The sequence below is a fragment of the Choristoneura fumiferana genome, chromosome 15 (genome assembly GCF_025370935.1).
Source record: "Choristoneura fumiferana chromosome 15, NRCan_CFum_1, whole genome shotgun sequence".
NCBI lineage: Eukaryota > Metazoa > Arthropoda > Insecta > Lepidoptera > Tortricidae > Choristoneura > Choristoneura fumiferana.
Genome location: NC_133486.1, coordinates 15,554,112 through 15,573,433, shown reverse-complemented (window position 1 = coordinate 15,573,433; position 19,322 = coordinate 15,554,112). Strand labels below are relative to the sequence as shown.

The 19,322-nt window shown below is 42.4% G+C and overlaps 1 protein-coding gene across 1 annotated transcript in view; it reads left to right on the top strand.

Moving 5' to 3' along the window:
• rg (A kinase anchor protein rugose) overlaps positions 1–19,322 on the top strand; it is a 446,901-nt gene that overhangs the window by 199,686 nt on the left and 227,893 nt on the right. Inside the window, exons 9-11 of the mRNA XM_074098176.1 lie at positions 13,130–13,276; positions 14,359–14,670; positions 14,968–15,075. Coding sequence (XP_073954277.1) covers positions 13,130–13,276; positions 14,359–14,670; positions 14,968–15,075 — 567 coding nt within the window. The remainder of the gene's footprint in view (positions 1–13,129; positions 13,277–14,358; positions 14,671–14,967; positions 15,076–19,322) is intronic.

Here is a 19,322-nt window from a genome sequence, read left to right as displayed (position 1 = left end):
GAAAAAACATATTATTTTAGAAAATCCTCCCATTATCGTATTTCGCTTAATCTGATCCTCAAATCCGATCATTTATAAAAAAGAATATTTGCAGAAATAACATCAAAAACCATGGCGCGCACAAAATTATGAAGCGATATAACTTAGGTATACAAGTTATGACAGGAAATAAACTCCAAGGTATTCTAAACAAAAAACGTGTCAATGCTGCATGGACGATAATCGAATATTTAGAACGGAGGGAGCACGATGACACGTTTCTGTTTTAGGGGTCTTACTGTGCCGCATCCGGCTTTGTTGCTGGCTAAGTGACCAGGCATGCATAAACTGGAGTCGTTAAAGCGCCAGGGAACAGGGAAGGCCCGCCCGACGGCATGTACTGACATATTGGACGCAGACAACTAGCGGAGCTGTGAATTTGTTATAAGGCGGTCGGGGTAAAGCGAGGCAATCTAGCCCCGGATCCCGCCCGTCACTCGCGCGGCTATGAAGATTAATTCTCAGGCTCCTCTCGGACCTGCTGTATGCAGAATAGATTTTATCATGTGAGAATAGTACATTATTCAACGAACTGCAGTCCAAGCTTTTGTATTCAACCGCTCTATGGTTACCTGAAGTGGATGTATCACATTACATGTCAGTTCATTTTGGAAGCTGTAATTTTAAGAAGAACATTTCTTTCAACATTTTTTAGATCGAAGAAAATAAAAGTAGTTAAAGGTACGAGTATATTCACCTGTATTCTTATTCAACTGTGCACTGTTTTGATAACTCGACTGGACATAGAAATTAGGTTGGAAGCTGGTAGCTGGTTTGTACGCGAATAATATTTTGGTCTGTTTACTCGTTCTGCTTTTCATTAGTTAATTGTAAACATATGTTAGACAGTTTCAGCCATTTTTTCCCCATCAGGCACATTTCCTCTAAACATGTCAATAACTTCAGAAACATAACGTACAATTTTTATCGGTCGTGAGAGGTCGTTCGTAAATAATTCAGTAATCTGCCGCAGACGACCCGCGCGACTTCTCGTCACGTACGTCTCGTTACAAGCAATTTATTACGAGTAATGCTATGCAAATTCAGCGGTTGTACGAGGGCGTTATGATAATGCAGGAGGTGAAGAGTTCACTTCAGTTCAGAAATAGAACGGACTGATCTTCACTACACGAGTCGCGGTTGTCTCTAATCTGGAAGAGATGGAGAACTCTTTGTGAACTATGTAATCCTGGTTCTCTGAGTAAGTTTTTACACAGCTAAAGTCTTGAACGCTTTCACTTATTAAGCAACAAACTGTTTAAAATGAACGTAGTTTTGACTATTGCAGGCAGTGTGGACCGTGGTGAATCTAATTAAGGGTCACAAGTCACTGGTCCACCTAGTATAATTTAATATCAATAAACGCTTGACCTCTGTACTACCTCTCAAATTATTCAAAGAAAATAAGTTACTTGGCGCAAGAAAAGTGGGAAACCGTTGAAGTTGGCCGTCGGCTGAGTTTCTGTAATTATCATTATTACCAGCTCTTGCCCACGCACGGCTTCACCTCAGTTTGAGAATAAAGAATAAGCTCGTTTCCTTGTTTCCTTTCCCGTGGGATTTCTGAAAACTCCTTCTTTAGTGCATCTCTATGGTAGGTGCAGTCACCTGCATAATATCTGCCACAGCGGAGCGTCCTACTGGCCCCAAAAATAGTCGTTCATGCACGTTTGTTGTGTCCGTAGTAGTGCTGGTGCCACCAGGCAATTTGTATGGAAATACTTCGTAGTTTTTATGCTACCTATATCATCTCTAAAAGATGTCGAGGTCTATATTGATGACTTTATATTTTTATTGATTTTTCACTGTTCTACGGGAGTAATTACTCCACTCCACGCGTTCCTGAGATAAAGAATCTTGACAGCCAGACAACAAATTGATCGTACAAGGATTCCGTTTCTTCCAACTGAAGTACGGAACCCTAAATAGGACTATAAGTACAGTTTTTTATGTGTTTCTGAACGCTATGGCGTCACAAAGGCAGCACGTCCATTTATCAATCGCTCATCCCCGCGTCGTGGCGCATTAGTGCCCTGACATGTCGGAAATAGATATTTTGGGGACGAGGTGATGTGTGTCCCTTTCGCATCAGACCTGCTAGACAAGGAAAGATTGCGGTGACGACAAATTTAGTGTACCAGTCTATGCTGAACCTAAACTAATAATTTTGTCGTTTGCCAGTTTAACTTGTAGTTTGCGTGTATATGACGCGTATACTAGCGGTGCGTCCCGGGTTCGCGCGGGTGTAGTGTTTGGGAAATCGAGCTGAAAAATGTGAAGTGCCTTTAATTAGAGACCTTTTCTTTGAAAATTGCACCCGTGAGAAGCTGGGGCGGTTCGCTAGTACGGTATAAATCAGCGCCGCCTTGTTACGTTTTTTGCAAATCTGTCGTAGTGATGTACGCAAACATAGTGTATTCCTTAGTTGATCACGTAATGTACATTCGGGAGGCAACAGGCACGTTTCGCGCACAAGTATGAATATTCACAACAAGCGTGCCCGCGCATATCGTGCATCTCTTTTGCCCGCTAAGCTCCTGTCCAGCCGTAGATAATATAGCTTACGAATTAATGTATACGAATTAACAAATTATGTGAAATAACGTTATGCCGTTTTGTGAATATTTTTTTTGGAACAATGCAAGTAAATTTAACCAAGAGTCAAATGACGGATTTAAATAAAGTTTGATTAGGATCTTAGAAGAGCAACGGGGCTGTAACTTAAGCGCGCGATAGTTTTTTTGTCATCTTCAATCTTTCTTCAATAACCGGAATTTCATAAACTTCCGAATACGCGTCCAATTTCAAATGAATGCTATTTTTCCTTTATCCTTTAGTTTCTTCGGTTCGAATCATGAATCCTTTATGAGAAAATAACATCCTTTTCCAGACGTTCGATCCGATGCGATTACTCCTGGTAACCGTTATTTCCTTTTCGATCTCGACCATGAATATGGTTCAAAGAAGGACTCAGAAAGGAAAAAACAAAAACATAACTCCTCTACGTTATGTAACCCCGATAACCTCATGTTGTTGTTTGTTACTTGTTGTTGTCTCTATAGAATTTATTTATTTATTACTCTACTTAATATGATCATTGATCACAGTAAGCAAACTACTTAAGAAATGAGATATATAATTATATACATATTGTTACGTTCGTGGGGTGGGTTCGTGATTGAAAAGCACTTTTAACACCGATGAATAAGAGTAGGATTTATTTTCACACTGTTACTTAACTTTACAAAACACTTAAAAACAGTTCACAGTAATTTCGCACTCTAAAACTCACTTACAAGTCGCTTTGATTCTCTTCGATGTTTATCGCTCGGTATCGCATTCGAAACTGTCCTCCGCCGCAACCTCACCCGGCTTATATACCCCCGGTGAATCGGTCCACAAAGTTCGAGAACAGTCCAGCTAGGACGTCATACCTACATCTCGAATGTTCCGGAAACGAGTAGAGTGTCTGTCTCTTTCATGTGCTATCTCTCTCACACAGTTACTAGAACATTCCGGAAACAGGATCATCAGTCTGTTTCTCTCACACATATAGGCTATCCTTGTCACACACCTTCTCGAATGTTCTCAGTATAGCTGTCTCTTTCTAATCGTGCTATCTCTTTCACTCCTATGGAAAATTTCGCCATATACTGAAATGTACTTGAGAGGCCCATAAGGGGTCCTGAAAACGCCTGAAAACGGGTTTTCAGGTTATGGCGTCATCGGATAGAGGGTGGCCTGAAACGGACTGAAAACATGTTTCAGGCGCCTGAAAACAACGGCAACTTGGGTGAAATTTTGATAAACTAATATGTGATAGAGCATCCTCTGAAACGGCCTGAAACAGTATTCCAGCCTACTGAAAACGTCTCCAAGGGGTCGAAAAACATGATCAAAGCTTAGCACCTAACCCACCGTCGTAACACTGCCCCCTCCTAAGACATGCTCGTCCCGAGCATCATTAGATCCATGGTACTTGGCCAACCGATCAACGTGAACAATCTTACAGGGGCTACGCGCGTTACGCTGTATCCGGTATGTGACATCGTTGATCCTAGTGACTACTTTGTACGGCCCTTCCCAACTCGGTGATAATTTCGGGGACTTCCCTTTTTTTCGCATAGGGTTATGTAGCCACACCAATGATCCTTCCTCAAATCTCGTCTGGTTAGACTTCCGGTCATATCTGGTCTTCATCTTTTCGCTGGCCTGCAGTCCGTGTTCACGAACATGATTGTGAACACCATCAATCCGGTTTCGCAGTTCACTTGCATATTCTGAAATCGTCTTTGGTGCATCTGGAGGTCGTCCTGTCAGTAGATCCGCAGGTAACCGCAATTCTCTTCCAAAATTAGCACACGCAGGTGTCACGGCCGTGCTTTCGTGAACTGCGGTCCGATATGACATTAAAAAGAGTGGAATATGCCTGTCCCAATCTTTTTGATGGCTGTCAACTACTTTGGCCAAATGTCGTTCCAGAGTCTGATTGAATCTCTCGACCATCCCGTCTGACTGTGGATGATAGGACGTAGTCCGAGTTTTATGAATTCCCATGACTCGGCAAGTCTCCTGAAACACCAGAGATTCAAAATTTCTTCCCTGATCGCTGTGGATCTCAAGAGGTACTCCATACCGACAAAATACTTCAGCCACTACCGTTTCCGCTACTGTGACTGCCTCTTGATTTGGAATGGCAAACACTTCAGGCCATTTGGTGAAATAGTCCATGACCACAAGGATGTACTTGTTTCCGCGGTCAGAGATCGGGAACGGGCCTGCGACGTCCAAAGCAATTCTTTCCCAAGGTGCCCCCACATTATAAACTTTAAGCGCACCTCTACTGCGTGTATGTGGCCCCTTGACCGACGAGCATCTAGTGCACTTCCTACACCAATCTTCCACATCTTCCCGACAGTGTATCCAGTAAAAGCGTTGTCGAATCTTCATCAGAGTCCTTTTTACTCCTAGATGCCCGCCGGAGACGCCATCATGAAAGAATCTTAAAACATCGCTAATCCTTTTTCTTGGGACAACCACTTGAAGGTGAGCATCCTTTCCGTTAGCTGACTCCCATTTTCTACACAGTACGCCATTGTGCATAACCAGGCTTTCCCATTGCGCCCAGTAGCTCTTTGTCACTGTACTCATCGGAGCTACCTCACACCACTTTGGTTTGGGCATCCCACCGTTAATCCAGTCGTAAATGGGTTTTATGTCACGATCTTCCTGTTGTGCTTCTTGCATGACTGCATTACACCACTCTTCGCTAACAGTGTCGGTCCTCAACATCTTCACGCAGTCCTTATCCTCTTGTCTTAAACAGTGTCTGCAGTCATCCGGACAAGGCCTTCGGGAGAGGGCATCTGCATTTCCATGTGACTTTCCACTTCGATGCTCGATGGAAAAGTCATATTCCTGCAGTTGTTCAATCCAGCGTGCCACCTGACCCTCGGGGTTCTTGAACTCTAACAACCACTTTAAAGCAGCATGGTCAGTCCTGATTCGGAACTTGCGTCCAAGCAAATATTTGCTGAAATGCTGCAAAGTTTTGACGACTGCCAGCAATTCTCTCCGAGTGACACAGTAATTCCTCTCGGGTTTCGATAACGATTTACTGAAATAGGCTATCACAACTTCCTGATCTCCTTTGTTTTGTGACAAGACTCCTCCGATCCCAGTATTGCTTGCATCAGTGTCAACAACAAACTCGTTATCCGGGTCGGGATATTCCAAAATCGGTGTTTCACAAAGTCTCTGTTTGAGATCTGAGAAGGCTGCTGCACACTGATCATCCCAATTAAATGGTCTTTTTTCTTCCGTCAGCTGGTTCAACGGCTTTGCTATATCCGAGAAGTTCTTCACAAATCGTCGATAGTACGAGCAAAGTCCTAAAAAGGCACGCACTGCTGTCTTGTCTTTCGGTGTTGGCCAGTCCTTAACTGCACTTATCTTCTCAGGGTCTGTCTGGATGCCTTCTGATGAAATTACATGTCCCAAGTAGTTAACCTTACGCTTGAAGAATGAGCATTTCTTCGGACTTAGTTTTAAATTTGCGTCACGCAACTTGGACAAAACTTGCTCCAGTTTCTTAAGGTGGTCATCGAAATTTTTACCTACAATTATGATGTCATCCAGATACACTAGGCAAGTATCACCCAAGAGGCCGGCAAGTATTTGCTCCATTAACCTCTCAAAAGTTGCCGGTGCATTGCACAACCCAAACGGCATAACATTAAACTGCCAAAGTCCTTTACCAGTTGAGAAGGCTGTTTTCTCTTTATCTTTGTCTTTGATTTCCACTTGCCAGTAGCCACTTTTTAAATCCAAGGTGGAAAACCATTTCATACCGTTTAAAGTGTCCAAAGTGTCGTCTATCCTCGGCAATGGGTAACTGTCCTTCTTGGTCACGTCGTTGAGTCTACGATAGTCAACGCAAAATCTCATAGTTCCATCCTTCTTTTTCACCAAGACTACTGGAGAACACCAAGGGCTGGTCGACGGTTCTATTACTTTGTCCCTCCTCATTTCCTCAATCATGTCTTCGACTTCTTTTTCTCGAGCTACTGGAACTCGCCGAGGTCGCTGTCGAATAGGCATGACATCTCCAGTGTCGATCTCGTGCTGCACTACTCCAGTTCTCCCGATATCACTGTCATGTGCAGAGAAGACACTCCTATAGCGCTTGAGTAGATTACGCGCCTTTAGAAGTTCTTCCTCCGTGAGATCATTTTCGCAGTTTTCCAATAATTTTCCAATATCCACAACTTCTTCTTGCAACTTGTTCTCGTTTGGACCATGGCAACTGCGTATCCATGAGATTGCCTCGCATGTCCCCATAAGGGTTCCTTTACTTAGGACGTGTTGAGTGTCACTTAAATTAAGAACCCTTATAAATGCTGCAGATGACGTCATTACCACTGTGCGAGCTGGTATCCACGGCTTACTGCCAGCTATTTTCTCTATTAACACGCAGGAATGAGATCCTTGTCTCACACCATATGGCAACTTCACTGGAACTAGGGCTTGCGATCTCGGTTGAAGAGTAGTCCTTTTAGCGCAGAAGACATGTCCACCCACTTCACCCTCCATAGGAACTTCATAAGCCCCAAATTTTAGCACGCCACCTTTCAAGTCGATCTTACAATCGTACTTCCTCATAAAATCTAGACCAATAATACAGTCGTCTACGATGTCAGCAATTATGACTTTGTGCCAGTACTTCTTTTCTCCAATCTTTACTGACACTTCTTGCTCCCCTTGGACGGAAATGTTCTGGCCGGTAGCCGTTTGCAGCTGAAGATGCATTGGTCGGACTAGATGATCTCTGATCAGGTGTTTTAGCAGTCGAGAACTGATCACAGTCCGAGAAGCTCCGGTGTCGATAGTAAGGTGACATGGTACTCCACCAATTTCTCCTTTGACAGCCAGACTGTTCCCGTTGTTCGCCTGGGAGATCATAACTGGGACATTTTGACCACCAGCCAGCACTCGTCCCATAGTCCTGGCTTTTACTCGTTTCCCTGCTGCTGCCGCTCTGGACTACCAGAGCTTGCTGGCCTCTCCATTTGGTCCGAGTCTCGTCGCCTCCAATGTCTTTTCGGGCAGCCAGATTGCATGTGTCCTCGTTCCCCGCAGTTGTAACACCGAGGTCCCGTTTCACGAGGTGGAGCAATCGGCTCCCTGGCAGCGACTTCGCGCACCCTGAAGGATCTTGTTGGGTCCTGGCGTACAGCTTCCACCTCGAGGGCATGGGCAAGCGCATCCTTCAAAGTCCCATGGTGACCCAGTCGTACAGCAGCCCTCACTTCAAAGTCTCGAATCCCATCTATGAATGTCTGTACTAGCATTCCATCCGTAAAAGAGGATGAATCTTGGTATGCTTTTTGGACCAGTTTCTCTATTTCTAGGGCCCACTTTTGTAATGACTCATTACGACCCTGGGTCCTATCCTTCAGTTGTGCTCTGTAGACGTGCTCTAGATGACTGTCACCGAAGCGTGCTTCTAAAGCTTCAAGGAGACGGTCGTATGTCTTATTCTTCCCCAACGTTTCCAAGACAGTGAGAGCTTCGTCCCGTAGCGCCAAACTCAGTGCCGTTTTTGCATAATCCTTGCTCCAGCCATTCGTTTCGGCAACCAACTCGAATTGGTGCTTGTATGCGGCCCATGAAGAGGTACCATCAAATGGAGGTAATTTTAACTTTTCACCTCCTGTGGCTGGTGCACCCGATAAACTAGTGGTGCCGTTGGCCACTTTAATCTCCAACTTCTGCAGGCGATTCTCGTGGCCTTCTACCTTTTCATTGACACCGTTGAGGCGCTTTTCGTGATTTTCGACTTTAATGTCAACTGCCACAATTTTATCCTGGACCTCAGCCATCTCCTTTTTCCATTCTGCGGTTGCGTCGTGTACCTCACGGAGGAGTTCGAACTGGTTCTTTTGTTCCTCCTGTAGAATCCTAGCTTGTTCCTCCTGCTTTCTAGCATGTTCCTCCTGCCTTCTAGCTTGTTCCTCCTGCCTTCTAGCTTGTTCCTCCTGCCTTCTAGCTTGTTCTTTCAGGAGGACCAGAATCGCGTTGACGTCTATTTCCGGCTTTGGGGATACTGCCGCCGCTGTATCTGACGCTGCGGCGGTGTCTGTAGGGTCCCCAGCTGCGGCGCGGCTTCGGGTCTGCATCCTCTCCTTCTCTTCTTCTCGCGGAGTAAGCGGCATTTTCAATCCCACTTCTGACACCAAATGTTACGTTCGTGGGGTGGGTTCGTGATTGAAAAGCACTTTTAACACCGATGAATAAGAGTAGGATTTATTTTCACACTGTTACTTAACTTTACAAAACACTTAAAAACAGTTCACAGTAATTTCGCACTCTAAAACTCACTTACAAGTCGCTTTGATTCTCTTCGATGTTTATCGCTCGGTATCGCATTCGAAACTGTCCTCCGCCGCAACCTCACCCGGCTTTTATACCCCCGGTGAATCGGTCCACAAAGTTCGAGAACAGTCCAGCTAGGACGTCATACCTACATCTCGAATGTTCCGGAAACGAGTAGAGTGTCTGTCTCTTTCATGTGCTATCTCTCTCACACAGTTACTAGAACATTCCGGAAACAGGATCATCAGTCTGTTTCTCTCACACATATAGGCTATCCTTGTCACACACCTTCTCGAATGTTCTCAGTATAGCTGTCTCTTTCTAATCGTGCTATCTCTTTCACTCCTATGGAAAATTTCGCCATATACTGAAATGTACTTGAGAGGCCCATAAGGGGTCCTGAAAACGCCTGAAAACGGGTTTTCAGGTTATGGCGTCATCGGATAGAGGGTGGCCTGAAACGGACTGAAAACATGTTTCAGGCGCCTGAAAATAACGGCAACTTGGGTGAAATTTTGATAAACTAATATGTGATAGAGCATCCTCTGAAACGGCCTGAAACAGTATTCCAGCCTACTGAAAACGTCTCCAAGGGGTCGAAAAACACGATCAAAGCTTAGCACCTAACCCACCGTCGTAACAATATATATGTTACTTTCATACTCATAAAAACGGATCATTATTGTAAAATTATTACAAAAAAGGCGATTTTAAAAAAGTTGGTGCGAATGCAAACGGCAATCTAAACACACATAATCATGGAAAACAAATACCTAAGGATCGTATTTTTTCCACCAACCTCCTCTTTGATGTCGTATTTTTTTCTCGGACAAAGGACCAAATTAGTAGGTCCCAAATAATTCACAGCGCGGGTAGAGATCTAATTTAATTGCGTCGTCTAAGTTATTATTATGTACAGCGTTTGTTTAAAAGTTTAAATTAATGACAATGTCGCCGGTTCATTTAATTCGGCGGAAACAAGTGTACAGTGAAATGGAATAAAAGTAAAAACTCAACTAGGCAAATAATGGGCAAAAGCAGTAAGCGTAGAATAATATATAATGCTGAATGTAAACAATGTTTTTATGTGTTTTTATGTACAATAAAGAGTTTTACAATACAATACAAATTCTTGTATGTACTCGTTACTTGTCGTCTGATTTTAGAATTTACGAAATGGAATTAGGTACCATCAGCCAAATATGTGGTCTACCACCCTAAAGTTAATAATCTTTTGCATGTCATAAGACAATAACGCCAATAAACGTGTATGTCAACCTGAAAGTTCGACTTTAGCGACATATTAATTTGATAGGAACTTGTTTAAAAAGGGTTTAGCAGGCTAAGGAAACATGAGGCCCCTGTGAAGAATAGTTGAATTGGTGAATGTCAATTTTTGTCGCCTCATTACTAGTAATTACTCCAACTTCCAGCCCTCTATCTTGAACTGTCACAGAGATAATGTCAAAAATGAGTTTCCCTTTATCTAGATCACTTATTGGGCTGCCATCAGCCTCATCAAATAAAATTAAAAAATACTTGACGTACCTAGCTCGGGTCCTGAATCCATTTCTTCAATAAAAAGTTAGTTAACTGTACTCAGCTCGAGACGCTGATATCTCTTTACAGCTTTGTTGCCTTGGTTATCAAGTGCCGTCGACTTTCAACTCGATAGGCCTTCATCGTTAAACGTTCTCACGTGTCGCTAAAGTCCCCCCTTTAGACTAAGCAGTGGAGTATTTTAGCCGTAAATAGGAATTTACATGCCATTACTGTTTAACGAATTGAGAACAAAACGGCTTGTGTGGAGTGCTTGCCGGCGGCGCAGGCTGGGAGCGAGAGCGGCTCGTCTTTACCAGGAATGTAGAGCACAGTAGGTATGAGTAGCTTCGGAATTCCAAGTGTAGTTTTCCCAGTGGACGAACTCTTGCTTATCCGAGGACAGTGGTGGGCGGATCTATTTTAAGGCTAAGTAAACATACTTAATGTTACGGCCTTGTTTACTGGTATATGAATTGGGGTGAAACATAAAGATAGCTTGATCCTTCTATTTCGGATAAAATGTTAAGTTGATCGAGATTGGGTGATTTTGTGACCATGAGATATACAAAGATTTTGGGGGCATACCAAACATTCGCACCATTACAAAGATTATACCGCAGGGCAGATTGTTTCTCTTGCAATGGCTTGAATGGCTCGGATGGCTTGGTTCGGGTGTAGTTTCCATGTAGGTCCAATACGAATCTGGAATCTTTGAGTCTAACAACTGGTATAGGTAGAGTCATTCGCGATGACGCGTGCCGCGGTTCGCGGACTAAATCACGCGTCTTTGTGGATGGCACTAGGTATAGCATGGTGTACGGTTGTGTTACTCTGAAGATGAGCTCTGGTTGAGTTCGAAACGCGTCAGTGCGATGTGGTGGTGGTGATAGATGGGTTTGTGTGATTTGTGAACACGCATATCTTGCATAAGCTTAACTATCATAAGGTCGCGCCTCGCGGGTGAGCAAGGAAATTCTTTTAGTTCACTGGAACTTCTCACAGACCATTGGATTGCTTCGCAAATGTCCAACAGACGATGAACTAAACTGTGAAGTTCGTGTTGTAATTGTAATTTCGTACATGCCTTCGGAAAAACTCATATGGTGCTAGGATGTATACATAATTGAATCTGCAACCCTCTGGTTGAGAAGCCGTGCCGTATGCCAAACTACCTACTAGGTTACAACAGTTTATTTTAATTAGGACTTTATATCAAAATTATGTAGGTATGTTCTATAATTACGCAGATTGAGAAAGGGATGCTTGGATGGTTTGGGCATGTTGAGAGAATGAATGAAAACATTGACTAAGCAGATCTATAAGACGAGCGTGAATGGGAACGTTGGGAGAGGAAGGCCTAGACGAACGTACCACGATCAAATCGGGGACGTTCTGAAGAAAGGTCGGGTCAGGAGTACTCTAAACCGACGTGCATGCATGAAAAGATTGATGAATGTAGAGGAAGCGAGAGTTGTATGCCAGAATCGTAGCAAGTGGAAGGATGTAGTCTCTGCCTGCCCCGTTGGGAAAGAGGCGTGATTTTATGTATGTATGTATATGTATGTGTATGTGTATGTATGTATGTGTTCTATAATTATGCTTCCGTTCGCGCTCCGCTCGTGAGCGGCTGCTTGGCCTGCCCGCTAATGCAGTCTTCTTTATGAAAACTCGACGCAACGCGCTTATCGGTAACGCGCTAAGCGGAGATTCCCCCAATTCTCTCAGCTCTAACGTTTATTACATTTAACATATTTCACGCTTTTAAGCACACAACAATATCATGAAAGAATCCCCCTCGTATTCTCTCTATGTACATCGGATTACGCTCGTCATATCCCGCGCCGGGTAATTCTCCGAGCGCCCATTATGTTTTTTCTTATCCGGCGAACGGAAAACCCTGTCGTTTTATTGGCTTCTAAATATCTCTCGATCTCCGGCTACCTCGTAGTTATTTATATTTAATCTGGCACCTCTCGGGACGTCGACCACTCCGGCTTAATTACAGATTTTTTGGGTCGGATTTATACAGAGGCTTTACACGAAATTACTTTTTATTTTTCTTATAAATGAGCAACCTATGGCCCGGATTTGGGCTGGTTTTTTGCAGGGAATTCTTAAGCTCCTCCCGTTCGATCGCTCCTTGTACTTTGGAATGAATTAAAGAGGATTATGTTGTTTGTTGGTTTAGCCGAACGGTGGGGCACACCCAACGGAGTGTTTTGCATTGAAACCCCGGCCGCTGTTTATGAATTTCCTGTATATAAAGCTCAAATTTTGCACAGAGATTTCGTTTTTGAATTAGATGAGATATAAGGGCGAATTTTGCGAATTATGGAATTCTATCATGAAAGCTTATCGCAGACACGTCCAGGGAACCAAATCACTTACTGTTATCAGTTGTGCCTTGCATCACAAAGACGATGATACCACAATCGAAACCCTGTGCTGGCTGTGCTCAACACAAAACAGTGAAAATAATTATGCTCGATTATTATATTACTCGTATACGAAATGGACGGATGGCCTGGTCAAAACCGCGGATTCACGATGGATCCAGCGCTTCTAACCGAAGCATCTGGATGTATATGGGGGAAATCTATGTCCAACCGTGGACGCCCTACGGCGGATATAGTGGTGATGATGATGATGATTAAATTATTCTTGTTTGTTCCAGCCATTCGACAAATGCTATATCGGTGCGACAGCAGAGTTGGACGAGGAGCGCGTGTTTTGCGGGCAGATGGCGGCCATCTACTTGTTCGGTGAAGCATTGACCACGCATCAGATCTGCGCCATGCACCGCCTGGGACCAGGATATAAGGTGAGTTGAGGAGTTCTCCTACAATAATTGGCTCCTGATGATGATGAAAAGGATTCAAAGCATATCTTTGATCTCACAGAATACAAAAACATTGCCATTTGCTAAGTGTTTTGACTCTACCAATACCGTCGTTATTTATGAAGATTTAATAGCCTAGTTTATATTATAGGATAAAACATAAAACTACCGTGAGACTCACTCATATTAAATATAATGACCCGGATAACTCACGTCTTAAATCGAGTTTAGCTCGACATGTTTCGGGCTAAACTCGAAGGGGCTACGGATTAGCCCGAAACATGTCGAGCTAAACTCGATTTAAGACGTGAGTTATCCGGGTCATTATATTTAATATTATAGGATAAGTTGGATAGGATAGAAGTGCATGAAAACTGAGCGCGTCTCGCCATCAAACGTAGCAGTTTGGCGAGAATATATAATGTGTAGTACCTAGCTTGTAATTTGAATATATAAATAAATTAAAAAAAAAAAATTAAAAAAAAAAACAAATTTAAATTATCGGTGTGAGATGCGTTCGTTGGATGATCTTTCTAACATGTAAAAGTCAAGAAATAAATGTTTAACGTATATCCGTGTTCAGATGTGCATCGAGTTGTAAACCAATGCAAATGTCTTTATTTTTCTAATTCGACAGCATTTGCCAAATTTTTCTCAGTGTTCTGGTTTTCCCTTTAACTTATTGAAAGATTTGATTTGAAGTGTTGTGTTGTATAATATAGTTAATAATATAATTAATAATGTTGTATAATATTATAATCAAATATAACAGACATATTATTCTATCTATCTCTATCGTATAAATAACTACGTTTAAGTTATAATACTTACTCGTAACTTCGCATTCACAGCCAATACAGCAACAAACTATCTAGTATCTCATACCGAAATTTACGTTCATCGGCAAACTATTTGACGCAACCACCAAAGTGACGTCACAAAACGTCCAAGGCTGTTCATTTAGTTCACCAATTTCTAGATGATAAGATAAAGTTAACTCTCTATTTCTTCTTATTTACCAATAATGAATCGATGTATTTTGTCCACTGCTAACCAATGGATAGAGTCAATTCCGTTTCGACAACGAATGCAACATCAGCTTGCCAGAGAACCACAAAAGGGTGAGCGAGACAGCTGCGCCCAAGCTTGACAGCGCTGACGCCCTCCCCGAACCCGAGTCCATCCCGGAACCTCCTGAACCTCAAACCTCTGATCCCGCTTCGCCATCCGAAGATACCAAGGCGCCAGAAACAGAAGAAGCATGCGTAGTTTTTAAAGAAGATTCTACGCCGCGCGGACTGCGGCTGGCTGACGAAGCGCGCGAAGTGGCCGCTGCGCATGCGTCGCTGCTCGTAGATATTGAAGCATGCAAGCGTGTAAGCATGTCGCGCCGCTCGCTCCTATTTATTTTTGTATGTTTGTCTCGCTTATGTTGTGTTGTTTTTTGGGAAACGATTGGGCTACTCGAAAATTGTCTAAGCATCTTACGAATCAACGAGCAACGCGTCACCAAAGTCTGATAGACACTCTTAAATATACTGAATGTCTGAATAGTTTCGATTGAGTCCAATCGTGCACCTACACGCTCATGTCTCGTCGCGTGTGCACCTTGTGACCCCACGCCACGCGTCACGTGTCACATCCCGCTGTATGGTCCGCTCCTGTGGTGGCAGGGCCAGTTCCGCTTCGAGACAGAGTGCCCGACGCAGCTCCCGACTGAAGAGGTGCGTGTCGACCGCTTCGGAGACCTCGTCCACGACCCTACGCAAAACCTCCATGACGTAAGATCGGTTGCGGTTCAATATCAAAATAACTTCACTAACATTATGGTCTTCTGGTACCTTACCTACTGGTTTATTCACTGTGTCTACGGCATATTCTTTCCATGGACTACTTTACAATAAAATGGCACTACTCAAAGGTGAACTTTTATAATACTCGTATTGTAAGAAGGGGGTGGCAAGTGTCTGACTCTCTATTTGTAAATGTTCTAAAAGTGCATCCTTAGGCTCTTTCAAAAATGAGAAACTCTTATGTTCTTCGTTCAAGGTCAAACGTGCACTATACAGTACAGTCACCAGCATAAATATATGACTATGGACAGCACTGCAAAAACATCTCATCACTGTTGAAAGGCATATATATATGACGATCTAACACGGTATAAGTATGTGATGATTTGTGGCCGGTATAAATATAGTTTTTTGGTAACGGCATAAGTATCTGATATTGCACAAAATCTAAATTATGTAATCCACTATCAGCATAAACATCTATTCACTGTGAACGCATAACCATCGGATCACAGGTGGCATAAACATCTAACACGATACAAAATCGAAAATATGTCACTAATCTGCAAATATGAACTTTATTTTCTCGTTTTACGAATAGATTTTGAATACAACGATCTGACACTTCACGAGAAGAGTGCAGACTTGTCACTGCATATGCCCGTCTCACGATTCAGGCTATCGCTAGTTTGACAGATTATAAAATTGCTAACTAGAATTAGGTACGTTGCGTTTGTAGGCCGATCCAACGACATAAAACGCGACGTGCAATAAGAAACGGTAGGTAGGTATGAATGTAATTTTATTGGAATTTCCTCAATAACTATCGTAAAATAAAAAAATAATATTCAATAAACTGAAAATTGACTACTACTTCGTATTGAAACTAAAATTAATATTTCGTATAGCCTCCCTCGGCACTTATTACTTCGCTTAGTCTATCTCGCATAGACATAACCATATTGAAGCAATGATTCAATCCCCGCATGGAGTCCCAGATGTCAAAACAATGCTGGGTTAATGTTGCCTTTGTTCTAGCTTGAGTAGAGTCCCACTGCTGTGTCATTAAGCCCCACACGTTTTCTATGGGATTCAAGTCGGGGCTTTTGGGGGGGGTAGTCGTCAAGTAACTGAATCCTTTCTTGTTGGTCGAACCAGTGACGGACGATACGACTGCTGTGAATAGAGGAATTGTCTTGCACCATATATACAGGATTAATTTCTGGGTACGTGATTCGCAATGAGGGTAGCAGCACATCATTGAGAATTTCTATATAGTATCTGCTGTTTCTATGTCTCAAGTGGACATCCACCTGATAAGTCGCCATGGCATTGAATCATCGATTGAAAACAAGAATTAATTGTTATTATGAATCTCGCAAAAGATAATTAAATCCAAAAAACAATTATTGTTGACGTCTGACGTAACATTATTTTTCATGCATTTTTAGTAAAAGAAAGAGTTTAACCGACTTAAATTAACCTCCTTGCTAGAAAATCACGAAGCCACGAGAATATTCTTATTTCAAAAGCTACAAAGAATTATTTATTATGTTCTTTCATAAAAATGGGATTTGTAAAACGTGAGACGGGCATATGCAGTGACAAGTCTGCACTCTTCTCGTGAAGTGTCAGATCGTTGTATTCAAAATCTATTCGTAAAACGAGAAAATAAAGTTCATATTTGCAGATTAGTGACATATTTTCGATTTTGTATCGTGTTAGATGTTTATGCCACCTGTGATCCGATGGTTATGCGTTCACAGTGAATAGATGTTTATGCTGATAGTGGATTACATAATTTTGATTTTGTGCAATATCAGATATTTTTAAGCAGCCCAGTGTCAGATACTTATGCCGTTACCAAAAAACTATATTTATACCGGCCACAAATCATCACATACTTATACCGTGTTAGATCGTCATATATATATGCCTTCCACCAATGATCAGATATTTTTGCAGGCCGTCGAAAGTCACATCTTAATGCTGGTGACTGTACAAGAGGGACTAGGTTGCTCTTTCTTTCATGTAACACATGTTTAAAAAAAAATCGTTTTGTTCACTAAAGCATGTTTATATTGTTAACTAAAAATACATTATGATGAGGGTTGGTATTTCATTACGCACATTTTTCCCACGGGGCAAGTGAAGTGTAACGTGAAGGTACTTACAAAGTATCCGGAACAAAGATAATCCTTGTTGGTAATCTGCCCACCGCAATGTTATGGATGCGGTGGATTTGAATGCGATTAGCATCATCAGTTAGATAACTTTATATGACTTTACGTAGACTAAACCTTAAGGTATACTTAAAAAACTTTTTGGGGTTCCGTAGCCAAAGTGCCAAAAATGGAACCCTGATAGTCTATGTTTGTCTCTCCGTCCGTCCGTCGGTTCGCGGCTTTGCTCAGAGACTATCAATGTAATGTAGCAACTATGCCGACAAAACAGTAACAAAAAACTAGAAAAAAAATTTTAGGATACCTCCCACCCAGAGACATAAAGTGGGACTTTTTTTTCTCGTCTAATCCTATAGTGTTAGTTATTACCTACTTTAACCCTGTTAGTTTCTCAAAATTACGTCCGTGCAAAGCCGCGCGGCTATACCGGGTCGTCGCTACGCTAGTTCATTTAAATTTAAAATCAAACGTGAGAAACTTTTCAAAAAGCGGTAGGAGCTTATCTTTAGACGTATATCTAGCTTCGTCCAAGATCACTCCCTATTTATTTTGTCCCCGCCCCCCGCTGCTCCCACCAAAATAGCCCCGGACTAAACTGTAAAGTTATTTATTAGTTGCCTCATTGTTCACCGGTCGGATACAAATTAACGGCTTTATTACAACCCCAATAACTGCAGAGGTTGCGAACGACCGTTTCTACCCCTGATTTAATGTGATGTGCGACTAGTTGCCGGTGGGATGTTAGTGGTTAGTTAATTATGTGCCGTGGGAGGCATTGTCTGGTTGACAATCTGCCTTTTATCTCGTTGTGTGGAGACGTGAGGGAAGCCTTGAATAGCTATTGGTGTAAAAATGGAACAGGGACAAAGGCCGAAAAAGAACAAATATTTTTGGATATATTTTATGGTTTTACCCTTTCCATTTACTTTTTTTCTCATATAAATATTGAATACATTCTAAACGTAAATCATTATTCAAGTTGGAAAATGACACTGGCAAAAAGTTATAGCTGTAACTAGGATAGCTGGAACATGAAGTGTCGCGTACGATACGTTTGGGTACTAGAAGTCAGTACAGTATGCAGTTTTACACATAGCCGCATTAGATTGTGTGTGTGAGATAGCTTTAATGAATGGGAGTTGTTCAACGGCGCTATCCAGCATCGCCGAACTTTCCCGCTTAACACCGGTGCTGTCAAAAGTTTAGGTACACTCGACCCGCCCACGGCATGCCGTTGCCTACACACGGTTGGCCTTTGCATGCTTATGACTTCCTGGTAGTTCATATTATTGTCTAGACTATTTAGTTTCTTTCAAGAAAACCTACGAATTCTTGGATGATTTTTAATTGATGAGTTATTCGAAAAAGATCAATCGCACTCGGTGCTTTAGTCGTTCAGGGTAAAGATCTCGGGAACTATGGTCCTGTAAATATCAATATCAATACATCATCGTATAGCATTGAGAAAGTAAATAGGTACCCAAGGTTGAGCAAAAGTCGGCGCGGCGCCCTCATGGCGGCCTCGTTCCGAACTTCCTTCCCCTAAGAAAACACGTCCAACTCCAGAAGTAGACGCACAGTCGCCTAATTAAGTTACAATTCTCTCAACTTGTCCAATGTCCATCGGTTTAATTTACAATTGCCTTCAAAACCGAGGAAAGTTTTCGAGACGCAACTAATTTCAATTTTCGAGGCATTTTCTTTGCCATAACACAATCGAACTTTGCCCAAATTCAGTTAACTTCTCTTCGTTTGGCGGGACAATCTAATATAGGAATGGTCGCTGAGTTTCTCTGTTTATCTTTCATTTAGGCCGCTCGGAATGTCATTAAAAGTTGACGGAAAAACTAATTAAGAGCCGGCGAGTGGCGATGGATGCAAGACCTCTCGATTTTACTAAGCCCCGTACCCACCCATGTGCCCAGCTGCCCATGCTCCCAATGCCCGCCTACGAGTAGGTACTCACTCATTTGAATAATGTATTTCTCTTTATAAAATTAAGCTGCAAGCTGCGTGAAAGTAACTTGTTCGAAATAATTAATATTAATATAA